The sequence below is a fragment of the Rana temporaria genome, chromosome 2, assembly GCF_905171775.1.
Source record: "Rana temporaria chromosome 2, aRanTem1.1, whole genome shotgun sequence".
Lineage (NCBI taxonomy): Eukaryota > Metazoa > Chordata > Amphibia > Anura > Ranidae > Rana > Rana temporaria.
This window is the reverse complement of record NC_053490.1, coordinates 397993389-398010710: the sequence shown is the minus strand read 5'-3', so window position 1 is coordinate 398010710 and position 17322 is coordinate 397993389. Positions and strand designations below refer to the sequence as shown.

Below are 17322 nucleotides of genomic sequence, written 5' to 3'. Positions count from 1 at the left end.
CGTGACATGTTAGGTATCTATTTACTCGGCATAACATAATCTTTCACATTATACAAAAAATTGGGCTAACTTTACTGTTTTGTTATTTTTAATTCATGAAACCGTTTTTTTCCCAAAAAAAGGCATTTGAAAAATTATTGCGCAAATACCGTGCGAGAAAAAAAGTTGCAATGACCGCCATTTTATTCCCTAGGGTGTCTGCTTAAAAAAAATATATAATGTTTGGGGGTTCTGATTAATTTTCTAGCAAAAAAATTGTGATGTTTACATGAAGGAGAGAAGTGCCAAAATTAACCCGGTGGGCAAGTGGTTAAACACGTCCGAGTTTCTAGGCACCATCAAAGGCTTAAAGGTAGGCAAATGTCCCGGCCCGGATGGGTACACCCCCAGTTTCTACAAAACCTTTGCCCCGCTATTATTCCCATTGATGACTAAGGCATTTAATGCCATAGATGACTCCCTCCCACCGCCCAAGGTATTGTTATCCGCTAATATCTCCATATTACCCAAACCGGGCAAGGATCCCTCCCAATGCAGCAGCTATCGGCCAATATCCCTGCTCAACGTAGATCTAAAGTTGTTTGCAAAGGTATTGGCCAATCGATTGTCCCCTCTACTCCCTGGGGTGATCCACAATGACCAGGTGGGATTTGTTCCGGGCTGTGAGGCTAGGGACAGTACCACCAAAACGATTCATTTAATCTCCCTTATCCAACGTAAAGGGCTAAAGGCTTGTCTCCTCTCCTTCGACGCCGAAAAAGCATTCGATCTGGTAAACTGGAGATTTCTTTGACTCTCGTTGGAACAGCTAGGCCTGGGAACGTCCTTTATCTCCAAGGTGCTGTCCCTTTACTCCCATCCTTCTGCCTCAGTCTTGGTTAATGGCTCTGCCTCAGTGCCATTTGATATCTTCAATGGCACCCGGCAGGGCTGTCCCCCCTCCTGTTCGTCATTGTAATAGAACACTTAGCCTGTGCCATTAGACAAAATGCCTCCATTTTCCAAACACCTTCCTCCCATTACAAGTTATCCCTTAATGCCGACGATTTACTGGTGTACATACAAGACCCCCATATCTCCTTGCCACCCCTCTTTGCGGAATTCCATCGCTTTGGCTCATTTAGCAACTTCAAACTTAACATAACCAAGACTGAGGCTCTCAACATTTCCCTCCCCTCCACTACGATGACCACACTTAAAGCGAATTTCTCTTTTCAGTGGCAGGCAAGGGGAATCTCATACCTTGGGGTCATTATTCCCTCCAATCTTTTATCTTTAAATTATGTCCCCTTGCTCTCCCGCATACGGAAGGACTTGGAGGAATGGGGAGGGTCTTCTTTACCGTGGTTCGGACAAATCAACACCCTGAAAATGGACACCCTACCCAAACTTCTATACCCTCTTCAAACGGTCCCCATTATAGTCCCCAAATCCTTCTTCACATCCCTACGTTCTCTCGCCATTAGATTCCTGTGGAGCCAGGGGCTGCCTAGGGTGAAGTATAATTTGCTCACCTGCCCAAAACTGCAGGGTGGAGCTGGCATCCCTGACTTCGAGACATATTACAAGGCCACCCATGTAGCGCATGTCTAAGAATGGTTCCTGCATCCTTTTTTTAAAGGCCTCTGTCGCTATAGAGCAGGACCTGGCTCACGTAGATCGTCGAGCTCTACTATGGGGATATAGGACTGATCTGGCGCGCATGCCCCCTCCCTCCCCGCTAACACTAGCCTCTCTTAGACTTTGGTATAACAGGGGGTTATGTTCCCTCCTATCCTTCCCCACTGTCCTCTCTATTTGACAATCCCTCCTTCCCTCAGGGTATCGGTGTATCAACGTTAGGCCCCTTCAAAAGGACTGAATGGCCTCAGGCATGCTCGTTTGTACATCCAACACAATGGTCACCGGCAGGATCTCACGATTGGCTCACTGCCCTACATTTATCTACATTCACAAAGCACTTACATTCCTCCTCCCAAATACACCGTCCCAGTACTGGGTTTGGACGGCTGTTCTCCCTTTCGGAGACTCCCAGGCACTTTCTCTCGGCCATATATAGCCTCTTACAGGCGCTCACACACACCGAGCTACCCTCTTACACCAGAATGTGGTCTGCAGACTTGGGTGAGGACATCCCGCAACCAGAATGGCAGACTTCATTTTATTTTACTCACAAGTCTATGATTTCCTGCTAATCACAGGAAAAGAACTACTAGATTCTGTCAAGATGGTACAAGCTCCCCTCCACGTTGCACAAAATATTTCCGTTCACCTCGGCATCCTGCTGGTGATGCTCTGCTGCTGAGGGGACCTACCTACATGTCTGGTGGGAATGCAAGAGGATCCGCCCCTTCTGGACTCAGGTATTTGAATGTTACAACAAAACTTACAATGAATTATTGGTTCCCTCTCCTAAGATTGCTCTCCTTTCTATATTGCCGGGATCAGTTACATCACAGAAGCGGAATCTCCTCCGTTTCTTTATGTCCTTAGCGAGACAGCTCATACCTTCCTATTGGAAGTCGACCACCATTACTCCCTTGTCACAATGGGTTTCAATTATGAACGACACTATGAGAATGGAGGAGATGTTGGCTCTTGACAACGACACTTTTGAGAATTATAAACTGCTGTGGCTCATCTGGCTCCACTTCTCTTCCTCTGACACTCTGGCAAACATGTTGTCACCCCCGACATGATCATTCCTGTATATTCCATTGCTCTGGGATGAGCTGGGTTCCTACTCCAAGGTCTCCCTCTCTCCGCATGCCCGAAATTGCCTTTCTTCGATTATCTTATCAGCAGCTCACACTCTTCTTTCTGGCTGCTATCAATCCGTCCAACCTAGCCAATCAACGGCCAGGCTGGGAACCGAACAGGATGACAGGAACAGGCACAGGACTTTCGAGGGGTGAGGCAAGTAAAATAGGGGCTCTGCTGTCGGATGTTTTTTCACCTTAATGCATAGTATGCATTAAGGTGAAAAAACATTTACCTTTACAACCCCTTTAATACTTGCATATGGTCTGTGCATGTTTTTTAGCCCAGATAATAGATTGAGTGTGTGTACACATGCGCTTACACACACACAGTTGTGGCCATAAGTTTACATACCCTGGCTTTTAGAATTTATGATTTCTTGGCTGATTTTCAGAGAATATGAATAACACAAAAACATTTATTTCACTTATGGTTAGTGTTTGGCTGAATCCAATTATCATCAATTGTGTTTACCCTTTAAATCGTAATGGCAACAGAAACTACCCCAATGATCCTGACCAAAAGTTTACATACCTCAGTTCTTAATACCGTGTATTGCCACCTTTAACATCAATGACAGCTTGAAGTCTTTTGTGGTATTTGTGGATGAGGCTCTTTATCTTCTCAAAAGGCAAAGCTGCCCATTCCTCTTGGCAAAAAGCCTCCAGTTGCTGTAAATTCTTGGGCTGTCTTGCATGAACTGCACATTTGAGATCTCCCCAGAGTGGCTCAATGATATCGAGGTCAGGAGACTTAGATGGCCACTCCATAGCCTTCACTTTATTCTGCTGTAGCCAATGACAGGTTGACTTGGCCTTGTGTTTTGGATCATTGCCATGTTGGAATGTCCAAGTACGTCCCATGCACAGCTTCCTGGCTGATGAATGCAAATGTTTCTCTAGTATGCATTCATCTTGCCAACATTTTTGACCAAATTTTTGTGTCGTAGCTCACACATCCCCAAAACATCAGCAATCCACCCCCATGTTTCACAGTAGGAATGGTGTACCTTTCATCATAGGCCTTGTTGACTCCTCTCCAAATGTAGCATCTATGGTTGTGGCCAAACAGCTCATATATGGTCTTTTCGCTCCAAATTACTTTGTGCCAGAAGGTTTGAGGCTTGTCTCTGTGCCGTTTGGAGTATTGTAAGCGGGATACATTGTGGCATTTGTGTAGTAATGGGATTCTTCTGGCAGCTCGACCATACAGCCCATCTTTCTTGAAGTGCCTACTTAATGTGCATCTTGAAACAGCCACACCACATGTTTTCAGAGAGTCCTGTATTTCACCTGAAGTTATTTGTTGGTTTTTCCTTTACATCCCAAAGAATTTTCCTGGCAGTTGTGGCTGAAATTTTAGTTGGTCTACCTGACCGTGGTTTGGTTTCAACAAAACCCCTCATTTTCCACTTCTTGATTAGAGTTTGAACACTGCCGATTGGCAATCTCAATTCCTTGGATATCTTTTTATATCCCTTTTCTTTTTTATATAGTTCAACTACCTTTTCCTGTTGATCCTTTGACAATTCTATCGCTTTCCTCATGACTCGGAATCCAGAAAAGTCAGTGCAGCACTGGATGAAAGGGTTGGTCAGGAGTCCAGAAACTCATTGACTAATATATATATATATATATATATATATATATATATATATATATATATACACATATACACATATACACATATACACATATACACATATACACATATACACATATACACATATACACATATACACATATACACATATACATATATATACATATATATACATATATATATATATATATATATATATATATAAATATATATATATATATATACACACACACACACACACCAATTACCTTTAACAGCCATTCAAACCCCTTTGTGTCAACTTGTGTGCATGTTATCAGGCCAAAAATCACCATGGTATGTAAACTTTTGAGGAGGGTAATTTGGGTAGTTTCTGTTGTGATTATGTGAGTAAACACAGTTGATTGATAATAAATGGCTTCAGCCAAACACTAACCATGAGTGAAAGAAATGTTTGTGTTATCATTTAATTATATTCTCTGAAAAATGGCCAAGAAATCATAGATTCTGCCAAGGTATGTAAACATACACACATACATACATACCAGTGTTAATTTTGGCAGCAAATTTTGATTCAGTTTTAGTCTTAGGACTAAAATGGCATTTTATTTTTAGTCCCATTTTAGTCTTCTGCAATTGTTTTAGTTTTAGTCATATTTAGTTGACAAACTCATTTTAGACATCTATAATCTAATGAGTGTAATTAAATTGTAATGCATTAGTTAACATTTCTCTACAATTTCCAAACTCATTATATACTGCTGGAATGAAAAATGTTATATGTTATTATTTATGGTATTGAACATGCACTATAGACCAGTGTTAATTTTGAAGTCAAGTTTCAATTTAGTTTTAGTCTTATTCATATGACTAAAACGCCATTTTAGTTTTAGTTGTATTTTAGTCATCTCAATTGTTTTAGTGGTATTTTAGTCAACTAAAATGTTTTAGTCATTTTATTCAACTAAATTAACACTGATACACACAGCCATGATCAAGAACCCCAAGAGTCCAAAATGAATCAGAATGGCATACACTGGCGTAAAAAAAATTCAATAAGTTATCAAAAGGTTGTAGCCATTTTCCTTGGTATCATGGATGCAGGGCACCAAACCTTTGCACTCAGCATGTTCTTATATATTTATCTGCCATTTACAAGTCTTGTCTCACCTTAAGTTCTACTTTAAAGAAACTTCTCATTGGATACATCATGCATTTTTTACCTTTAAAAAGAAAATGGTATATAATCTGCTAGCAACAGCTTATATTTTTCAGTGAGTGACTGTTTGCCAGAGGACATAATAGACAAGGGGTTTTTCTTCTAATTTATTAAATATTGCTTTTTAGGACGCATTTTCAACACGCCCAAATCCTTTTTTTTTTGTATTTGGATTTTAAACAGTCATAATAAAATACATTTTCATTATAAAGTCTGTCACAGTTTTACAGTATTCAAAATGACCATTCATTCTTAAGAAAAACAAAATCTGTTACACCAAAGAAAACACATTTACAGAAAAAAAAAAAAAAGTTTGGCATCACTCATTTCATTCAGTATAAAACAGAATATTAAACCTGTTTCTGGGAAGCCAAAACTTACATCGCCAGAGCTTCAAATGAGATGTAGTAAAACACACTATACAACAGCACTATACAAAAATTCCTCTTTTGATCAATTATATATAATTTCTGAATAAAGAAGTGCATCTTTGAAAAATATCTGCCTGCTTCTGTGTTCTTCAGACAAAAATATCAAATGCAGAACTGTCCCATTTCCTACTCATGCCTTTGTGTGAGGAAGAGTGATCCATGCAGTTTGCAGAGTAGTGTTCAGGGTCGACCGCCAGGCGGCAGCGTGAGGTTAACCATGAGATCGCGTACTGCAGCAAATATTGTGCATTCACCTACATCAATAGGTAAAACAAGAAAAAAATAAAAAAAGAAGCGAAAACCATTATTATTTAACTCATACATGCACTGAAACACAAGTGACAACCGTACCCTGCTAGTTCAGCCGATAACATTTTATATGCAAATAATATGCCACAATTTATTCACCCTGCTCTTGGTATGTACAAGAAGAGGGACAAAAGGACAAAACGGCATGTATTGCTTTGCCAACAGCAACATGTGGACAGGATGAAGTGCAAAAAGATGAATAATGAATGAATAATCTTTGGATATTTGATAAACTATGCTGTTTAAGACATTGTATAAACATATTCAATCTATATTGCAAACATATACAGCATCTCGCACTGTTTCCTGAAGAAGTGGTCTTTGACCCATGAAACGCATCAAATCAATCAAGTCCTCAAGTCCCCATACACATTTAGATGAAGCGTTTGGAACAAAGTTAAAGAGGAGTTCCACCCAAATTTGGAACTTCCTCTTAACCCACTCCTCTCCCCCTTACATGCCACATTTGGCATGTAATTTTTTGGGGGGGGGAGTGGGGGCTTCAGCACGAGTGGGACTTCCTGTCCCACTTCCTCCTTCCTGTAGGCGACTAAGCTTAATCGCCTTCAGGAAGTGGCTGCTGTAGGCGATCGCCTAGGACACGTCACAGGTCCTAGGCGATCTCCTGGCCAATTACACAGCGCGCATGCGCAGTGGGTGCCCGGCCGTGAAGCCGAAAGCTGTCACGGCCGGGTGCCCACACTGAAAATGAAGACGCCGGCCGGAGAGGGGGGGAGAGGAGCGGAGCCCCGGCCGGTGCATCGCTGGAGCGCTGGAGCAGGTAAGTGCCTGTTTATTAAAAGCCAGCAGCTACACTTTTTGTTGCTGCTGACTTTTAATAAACATACAAATGGCTGGAACTCCCCTTTAAAGTGATACTAAAGTTTTTTTGTTTTTTTTTAAATAACATGTCATACTTACCTCCACTGTGCAGGTCGTTCTGCACAGAGTGTCCCTGATCGTCCTCTTCTGGGGACCAATGGTGGCTCTCTCGGCTCCTCCCTGCAATAGATAACCCCCTCTGGAAAGCTCTCTCCCGAGGGGGTTAGCTTGCCAATGGCTGTGCTGCTATCAATCTATCCAATGAAGAGCTGAAAACGACGCATGGTGAAAACGACACAGGATCGCGCCCACGGAAATTCGGGGCTCAGGTAAGTAAAACGGGGGCTTGGGGGGGGGGGCAGACAGTGTAAGGTGACGTGGCTCCCAAACAGAATTGGCATCCTGTTTTTCCCCACAAATCGAGCTTTCTTTTGGTGGTATTTGATCACCTCTGCGGTTTTTATTTTTTGCGCTATAAACAAAAATAGAGAATTTTTTCTATAATAAGAATACCCCAAAAATATATATTTTTTTTCCCTCAGTTTAGGCCGATACGTATTCTTCTACCTATTTTTATAAAAAAAAAAAAATCGCAATAAGCGTTTATCGATTGGTTTGCGCAAAATTTATAGCGTTTACAAAATAGGGGATAGTTTTATTGCATTTTTTATTAATCATTTTTTTTACTACTAATGGCGGTGATCAGGGATTTTTTTTCGTGACTGCGTCATTATGGCAGACACATGACAATTTTGACACATTTTTGGGACCAGTCATTTTCACAGCAAAAAGTGCTATAAAAATGCACGGTTTACTGTGAAAATTACAATTGCAGTTTAGGAGTTAGCCCCTACAGTGCCCCCTAGTGGTTAAGTGTGACCTCATATGTGTTTCTAACTGTAGGGGGGTGGGACTGGACGTGTGACGTCAGTGATCATCTTTCCCTATATCAGGGAACGACGGTCACTGACACTGCCACAATGAAGAACGGGGTAGGTGTGCTTACACACACACCTCTCCCCGTTCTTCAGCTATGATGACCGATCAGGGGACACCGGCGGCGATTGGGTCCGCGGGTCCCGCGGGCGAGGTCACGGAGCTTCGGACCTGGTCGCGAGCGCGCTGCATTGCGGTGCGCTCGCGACCCCGCGGCTGGGCTTATAGAGACACGTACAGGTACGCGATTGTGCCCAGCCGTTTCATTCTGCCGACGTATTCTGCCGTGAATGGGTGCTTAAGTGGTTAATGTACAAATACATGTAAAAACTATGTATGGGAGAGTTGTATGTTATGACAATAGGATGAACATCATTTTAGGATTGTTCTATGTAATTATGTGCTCATAAAAATTGTATTTGTTTTATTCTTTAAGAATATATGTTTGGATTTAAATAAACGGTACCTTTAACCCCTTGGCGCAGGTGCCTCCCGACCCTTTAAGGGGTTTCAGATGTTGGGAGACGGGGCAGGGTTTCTGATCTTGTGACCACAGTGATTGGCTGTCACATCATCGAAAAGCTCCCGATTGCTAGTATGCATTGGGAGCTTTCATGTACCCACCAGCCACCGTGGGGAGCTTGCTCTAAGCCATGAGACTTCAAACTATGGCCCTCCAGTTGTTCAGGAACTACAATTCCCATCATGCCTAGTCATGTCTGTGAAGAGTTTTACCATGCCTCATGGGATGTGTAGTTCCGCAATAGCTGGAGGGCCGTAGTTTGAAGATCCCTGCTCTAAGCGGTTTCAACAGGGAAGCATATATGCGGCCACTCAACATTATGGCCTACCTGTTGAGTGGCCGCATATATGCGTGCAACTGGCATTTAGGTGTTAATGTTCCATAGGTAGTTCTTTGTTAAGGCTATCTCTTTAATTTGTAATAATGGCAATACTGGTACCAATTATGTGAGATATAAGGATTTGCCAACTTTTGTTCTAGGATACTTATGAAATGTTCTCATTCCATCGTATTTCAACAGGTGTACTGCTGAATTCGTGAAAATGGAGCTCCAGTCTGGGCAAACAAAATGTAAAAGTCAGCAGCCACAAATACTGTAGCTAATGACTTGCTATAAAGCTCACTTACCTGTCCAGGCACACAGCAATGTCGGCACCCATTCAGGTGCAAGCGCTGGCATCTTCACTAAGGGAAACTGGCAGTGAAGCTTTCAGGCTTGACAGGCGCTTTCCTACTGTGCTTGTGCAAGTCGCACTGTACTCTGAATGGCCTGTCTTCTGGGACCTGTGTGTCCCAGAAGGCTGCGGGGGAAAGGAAGAGGGGCCAGACATACTGTGAGATCGCCACGACAATCTTACCTGAAAGTGGGAGCAGGTACCTATCAAAACCAGTGTCGTTGAGGGTGCAAACAAGCGGAGCTTTGCCTTTTGGGTGGCGCTCCACTTTAAAAAATATGTGACCTCCAACCGTCTTTTTAAACGGATTCCATAACATATGTAGCAAATCACAGGTATATGCTGTATTTAAAGCAGAGCTCCACCCGAAAGGGGAAGCTCCATTTGTTTACTTCCTCTTCCACTGCCACATTTGGCACCTTTTGGGAGGCGGCTAGCAGATACCTGTCTAAACCAGGTTCCCATTTCCGGGTAAGATCGCCGCAATCAATGTGTAGCGATCTACACAATTTCCATAATCCCCCGCCTTCTGGGAGACCTACAGGTCCCAGAAAACAGCAAGACCATTCAGAAAGCACAGCGCAACTCGTGCATGCGCAGTAGGAAATAGGCCGCAAGGCTTCACTTCCTGTTTCCCTTAGTGAAGATGCGTCAGATCAGCTTCAGGTTGTCGACATCGTGGGATCCCTGGACAGGTAAGTATTAAAAAAGTCAGCAGTGATGGTATTTGTAGTTGTTGACTTTAAAAATATGAATATCCTCTTTAATACCATGGAAGTTTCCCTATAATTTTATTTCATGAAAACTGGGTAAAATGTAAAAACAGCAATTGACATTACAAATCTCTCACCTGAACGTGGTGGATTTAACTCTGCAAACCTCTTCAGGATGTTGCTGACCATTAATGGTGCTGTCACCGAGGAGTTCTGCTGGCGGGGAATGTCTGCTTGCTGAGTGGTTCCCGACGCCATGTCATAGATGATCGGGACAATAATACTAACTGGCTCTGGTGGCACTGAAGTTTTTTGGGTCAGTTGAAGCTATAATAAAATTGGAAAATAATGAGATGAAACAGACAGTCCTAGATGAAAGGCTGGAAATGCATGACGCTCATAAGGAGCCAGACAAGCAGGAAGTGTGGAGATCACAGCAGAATTACAGCTAGTTCAAAGCAAAAACGAACAATAAAGACATGAAACCAGGACTGCAGTAAGGTAAAGGAAGCCATTTAGCTAAAAAAATATTTTCCTTTAGTGATCCTTTAATGTCAACACCCATATAGCTGTGACTGTACCTCAGAAAAACATTCCCTTAGCTCGTCTCAGCCCTCCAAAAACTGATGGTCTGTGAGAGCGGCTAAGGGACAGAGAATGGGAGGCAGAGACATGACGTCACACTACCCCCCAGTTTAAGGATAAGTTCACCTTTAAAAAAAAAAAAACTTTGTTGATGCAAATAGATGACAGGGGAGACAGCATTCACAGTAAGGGAAGGAGTATTTAGAAAATAAAAAGGTAAGGCACATCTCCAAATCTTTCATACAACTTTAAGCAAAGATTTGAAAATGTTCATTTTCCCACAAAAAAATTAAAAATAATAAAGGAGGTTTTGGCCATAATAATGTAAACAGTACTTACAAAAAACAGCATTTTCGATTTTAGCACAACAGCAGGTGTTCCAGGGGGTGCAATTGGTGGAGCACTTGGAGGGATGGTTAAACAAAACTGTACATTCCATTTTAATTGCGTAGCTTGATCTGGGAACTGCCATAAAAAAAAAAAAAAAAACAGGAGGAAAAAAAAAAAAAAAAAAAAAAAAAACAAGGTTAAGAAAAAACTTTCATCTGAAACAAAGTGTCAGCTCACAAACAAGGGTCACAAGAGTTGAAGAACTCTGCAATTGTCTCAGGTCAGCAACTCAGACAACATTCTATTTAGAGCATCAGAATGACAGGAAACTAGCATTCAAGACATCAGCAATGGACAGCTTGCATTACTCAATGACTGATTTCCTTTATGATATAAAGTGCATGTAAACCCAATAAAAATAAAAAACATTTTTTTAATTAAGACTCATATCTGTTACAGCAGAGGATGTCATTTCATCTGTGCCCAGTCTTGCCACGAAGAGTTAATCCAGCTCTGAGCAATCCTCTTATCTTAGTGAGATAAAAACAGACACACACAGAAATAGGTGTCGTTTCTTCACTTTGCTGTGACCAACAGGTCATTTTCTTATCTCATGCACCAGTGTGAGAGGCATTATGTGTACTTCACATCCCCCCTCCTTTCATCTCCAGCTCTCCCAGGATTGGCTGCTCCACACCTCAGTATGATTGGGCATGCTGAAGTCATGTGGTGACTTTCCTGGGTTTTGATTAGATGTAAGTGATCATGGGGCATAATCTACAAGACCAGCAGAAGTTAAGTGTAAGAAATATTGATGCCTAGCCAAGGGGAGTGTAGAGATGGATGAGGAGTCTACTGACATCACGACTCCACCCACCAAGCCCCGAACAACAGACCTGCCTACAGAATCCGGAGTATTGCAGGGCTCCAAACAGCTAAAGGGGAGATATGTGACAGGTAAGGATACATGCAGGAGGCATGTATGTCCTTAAAGGCCAGCACTATGGAAGTAATTTAAAACTAATCAGTGGCTTCAAATCCACTTTAAGCATACCATAAATCACCAATACATAGTTTTTTTTGTCAACATTAACTGTGGTCAGAAATATGGTGGAACATACAAATATTATGAAGCAGAACACAAATATTAAGTCTTACCAGCTCTAGTTTCATTATGTGCACACAATCTCGAAGAATGTGAGTTGGTGCTCCTAATAACTTGGTGAAAGCTATAAGAGTATTTGCTTTAAAAGGTGGCCCAGCAACCTAAAAATATAAAAAGTAACAGGAAATGTATTAAACAAGTGCGTTTTTAAACAGCAATACGTTTCTCTCAGCAGTTATTTTTTCATAGAGAAAATACATAAGTCTGCAATTCAGAATGCTTTGGGTGATTCTGCCTCCAGTAGTCAGTTCTCCTCTTTCACTTCTCACCTCTATTTGCCAATTACATCCCTAATAATAGGGGATTCGTTATGTGGTGCTCACTCTCTCCCCACCTAGTGTGCTCTCCAACATCTCCATATTCCTCATTTCACAGCTTCCTGAACCACAGCACCCCTACCTTCCGTTCCTTGACTCCCTGCTGGTCTATCATCAGGAAAAGGATAAATGTTCTCAAAATTAGAGCAAGCAAAGGAGATGTCAAACTGCTTAACAACTTTGTTCTTGTGCAGTTGCCGCCTCCTTAGCCTGCACTCGGGAACTTGGTTGTTCTGTGAAATCTGTTATGTTGCCAACTGCTGCAGAAAGCAAACACAGAAACAGGGCCAGAGAAGGCCAAGGAGGAGATGGCTGCACAAGAGGAAAGCTAGCAGGGAGTTTGCCAACTTAGTCACTAAGAACACGCATCATCTTTCCCCAATCAGACACACCCTTCATGTCCGTCTCCCTTGATCACAGTGCCGTTCCCCCAACATCAGTCACGGCATCCTGCTTACAGCCCACCTTGCGCCCATCACTCACAGGACCTCCTTCTTACCCATTTCTCTATGTAGTTACAAAGTGCCCCCCATCCCAGGCACCCCCCAAACTCAGTCATACTGCCCATTCTTACACACCTCACCCCTTGCTCACAGTGCTTCTCATCCATCTTGTTCTCAGCTCACAGCACAACCCCAGCTTTACAGCTACACCAACCCAAATCAGCATACCCTGATCTGACAGGGTACAAATTTTCCAGTTCTGGAATCAATATAGATTCCCTTTAAGCAACATTAGACTCCTATCACAATAGTTTGCAAAATCCTAATTTTCTGAATTGCCATGAATTCGTTTTTACTGGTTAAAGCTCCATGCTCCCCCATATGAAAGAATGTGTATTGCATAGCACTATGCCAACAGGAGCACTGTTCCTATCCCAACAAATTCAGAACATGTTTTTGAACCGTGCTACCTCTAGTAGCTACAAAAAAATCAGATATAAGGTAAACTGAATGCACACACTACTTTTAGCACAGTCACTGTTTCCAGGATAGCAATTTCTATTTAAAATAGATGGATAGGCATCTACTACTCAGCCGCGCAAATGGTAACCAATATATCCTCATGACACTCTCCTACCTTTAGAACTTCAGATGAAATACCTTTTTGTGCTTGTTTATATGTAGTATTAGAAATCACATCCTCTTCCGAGTTTGGACTGTGCATGCATGGTATACTAGACGCTCCCCTCACTGTGTATGCACTGTAATTGTGCCTGAGCTTCCGGGAATGGTCTACTCAGGAAAGGAACACTGCTCCAGGTGCATACAATGTCCAAATGGACTGGGTGATCTGGGTGCTAGTCCCGACTCGCCTCAGTGATACTGAAAACAAATTAATCTGGCTGCACACCACTGCGGGTCCAACAATGTTTATTGAAGACGGTACATGCTACCACTAGGACAAACAATAATAGCAGATTGACGTGTTTCACACAGACATTGTGCTTCCTCAAAACCAAAACATTCTACACAGACACAATTACAGGGCATGTGTAGCGAGGGGAGGCATCCAAACTCAGAAGAGGATATGAATAAATTTAAGGCAGCGAAGCTTCCGAGTACCAAAAACGCTTAAAGCGGGGGTTCACCCTCAGAGGGCACTTTTTCCCCTTAGATTCCTGCTCGTTTTCTCTAGGGGAATCGGCTATTTGTATTAAAATATGTGCTGTACTTACCCGTTTACGAGATGCATCCTCTCCGTCGCTTCCGGGTATGGGCTGCGGGAATGGGCGTTCCTTCTTGATTGACAGTCTTCCGAGAGGCTTCCGACGGTCGCATCCATCGCGTCACGATTTTCCGAAAGAAGCCGAACGTCGGTGCGCAGGCGCAGTATAGAGCCGCACCGACGTTCGGCTTCTTTCGGCTACGAGTGACGCGATGGATGCGACCGTCTGAAGCCTCTCGGAAGACTGTCAATCAAGAAGGAACGCCCGCCCCCGAAGACCCATACCCGGAAGCGACGGAAGAAGATGCAGCTCGAAAACGGGTAAGTACTGCTCATATTTTAATACAAATAGCCGATTCCCCTAGACCGAACGAGCAGGAATCTAAGGGGAGAAAATTTTTTTTTTTATAAATGGGTGAACTCCCGCTTTAAGTGATCAGCCATTTCAACAGCGGCTGACCCTGCGGTTGGCCTGGCTCAGGAAGTAAGAGGAACTTGGGGCAATAGCAGGATCAAAGGTTAGAAATACACCTGTACTCTAAGCATATAACAATAGAATATATCGTTAATGATAATAAGGGAAACTTTGAAAAATACTTTTTGTTTAATTTTCGAAAAAGTAGTAACACTTTATTACACGATTCTGTTTTTGTTACTCTATTATACTGGATAATATGTTGGATGGATTGTCTGGCATAGTAGGGCATATCCGTTGTACGTCAAATATTTTACAGAAAACACATACCCTTGTTTCAAAGAACTTCTCCAAGACCTGCAGCTCCTCTGGCTTCCACTGCCCGGCATTTTCCGGGGTTACTTTCAGCTGTAATGTCTGATTCGTAGTGGGGTTAAGAGCAACTCGGCATTTGAGCACATCAGTTTTGAACATGATTACCCCGGGTTCATTGGAGTTTATGAGTTGAAGCTGGAAGAATGAATTCACATTTAACTATATTTGAAAAACGAAATGCAAAAATAAGGAATTCAATACAAACCAAAAAACACCTTTCAATTACAAACCGTAAAGCTGTCCACATCGTATACAATTTTCTTGTTCAATTTCCTTTAGATTTACCTTCACCTATGTAGTGTAAGGGCCTATAATTTGAAAGTGTTTAGGTTTGACCTCATATTATATGTTTTTGGTAAATCTACAAGAAAATGGTATAATGTATGGCAGAATACACACCTGGTATACCTATTAGCTAACCAACATTCAGACATACTAGTTAGTATATAAAGTCACAGATGAAAACAAAGCGCTTGTTACCATGAGAGTGAATATAGTGTGTGTGTGTGTCATAAGATAACCACAAGATAACAGGATTATTTATACAAAGTATCAGTTCAAACCTGTGTGGTTCACTTTATAACGCACACCCAAACTGCTTCATGCAGGAATTAGGGCATGCAGTGTCAGGGTGCAGTAGTAGTCAACTTCCAAGGACTAAACACGGTTAAAATCACACAGATATGAATGAGCCCTAGGTATGTGAAGGTAAACTTTGGATTACACTAAATGTTGTACGTACAGTCTCCTGTTGTATTATCCTTTGAAGATGCCGCCTCATGTTAACTGATCCAAGAAACCTTTCAAGAGGAGAACACAGGTAGCTTCCTGCCAAAGCTGGCGATAACCCAGGAGTAGGAGAAGGCAGGAGTAAGACGTGCAAGGCACTGTGAGTGAGGATGGTGGGGATTGATGCAGCCCATGAACGTTGAGGTAGCTTGCGAGGTGGAGGCATGTTTGTTGGCATTGACTGAGAGCCTTAAGAATAAAAAAAATTGATATATTTAGTAACTTGTGCAAGATGCATACAGGAACTAATCATTAAAATATAATATTTGAAATGATCTGCAAAGCTTTCCAGAGAAAAAGCAAAAGTAAAATCACCAGTAGCATGCAATATACACAAGATGCTGAGACAACAGTCCACGGGTTGATATTTAGAGCAGCAAAACAGACAAGGGTATTACTAGCGCTAGATAAACTCCCCATGCTGACAATGATCACAGAGGAAATATTTGTCATTGGTTGCGTTTAGATGACAATATTACATAAAAGAAAGGGGAATTTAAAGAGGTATATCCAACTAAAAGTGATTTTCTGTTGAGGCTTTTTATCTCCCTTGGTGATTCAAGTGCTATGAACTGCAACTAAACATCAAGGTCTATCCACATGCCCAGTCTGTTGTGGAAAATGGCTGATTGTATTTTGGAGGAAGCCTGAAACTTGAGTAGTGTGGGGGTACAAAGCTGGGAACACTGGCCTGGAGAAAGTAAATTGCCCCAAAACAGTAAAAAAAAAAAAAAAAGCAAGCCAGTAAATAATTTGATCCCCCCCCCCCCCCCCCCCCCCCAGTATAACAACTGCTATATGAAGACAACTACAAATCCCACTGAATGGCTACCATCTTTTTTATGATTTTAATCTGTGATCAACATCTTATCTGAACTTAAATGGGGTAAAGCTTATAAAAGTTTTAAGATATGCTAGCATCCAGACTGAAATTTTGTGAAAAGCGTCATACATTTGTAGCTGATCTTGTGACGAGAAGCTCTAGAAGATCAATGAGCTAGAATTACTAAAATGAGAGCATGATTGGAACCACAACATACTTGTTCCAGCTCGAGGGGAGTGAGACACATCAGGGACAGGAGAGTGAAGAGATGGATTTGCTGGTGACATTCCAGGCATGCGAGCTGCTGGAGAAGGACCAGACACTTGAGGAGACCCTGGCCAATTGCCTGCACGTTGGCTGGGTGACATCATGGTGTACGGAGAACTAGGGTCTAATGTACCTGTGCAGGTTGTAAAATGAGATTTTATCATCACATCATTTCCACTGCTATGAATGGCTTTATAGGGATATTATACTGGTAAAAAATAAACAGCATGGCTATAACCAAAATTATGGTATTCAGCAAGATGCAGATTAAGATTTAACAATCAATCACAACAAAAACTGATAAATATTAAAATGTGTAAAATGAGTGAAAAATAAAATAAAAATTACTACTGGATGGTAACTACAGACCTATTTCGGCAAACACTGCTTCCAATGGTTCAAACTAAATTGTTCCAATTTTGTAGACAGACATACCAGTGGGCATACAGGCACAACCCAAATGACCCGAGGCTCCTGCCAAGTGGTGACAAACATGTATGTTAAGCTCTGCAGAGCATACATATTTATGCAAATAAAGGGAGGTAGAGATGAGGCACAGACAAATACCTCCGGGAATTATTTTGGAGGAAAGAAAAGCAATAAGCCTCTTGTGTATTAAC

The 17322-nt window shown here is 42.0% G+C and overlaps 1 protein-coding gene across 5 annotated transcripts in view; it reads right to left on the bottom strand.

Moving 5' to 3' along the window:
- Positions 1–5653: 5653 nt before the first annotated feature.
- MED14 (mediator complex subunit 14) overlaps positions 5654–17322 on the bottom strand; it is a 75851-nt gene continuing 64182 nt past the window's right edge. For 2 of the 5 annotated variants that reach the window (XM_040338102.1, XM_040338104.1), the window contains 7 exons: positions 16653–16835; positions 15566–15801; positions 14779–14982; positions 12042–12149; positions 10893–11018; positions 10106–10295; positions 5654–6245 (listed from right to left, as the gene is read on the bottom strand). In XM_040338102.1, coding sequence (XP_040194036.1) covers positions 6172–6245; positions 10106–10295; positions 10893–11018; positions 12042–12149; positions 14779–14982; positions 15566–15801; positions 16653–16835 — 1121 coding nt within the window. In that variant the 3' untranslated portion in view covers positions 5654–6171. The remainder of the gene's footprint in view (positions 6246–10105; positions 10296–10892; positions 11019–12041; positions 12150–14778; positions 14983–15565; positions 15802–16652; positions 16836–17322) is intronic. The other 3 variants (XM_040338105.1, XM_040338106.1, XM_040338103.1) reach the window with 2 other exon arrangements.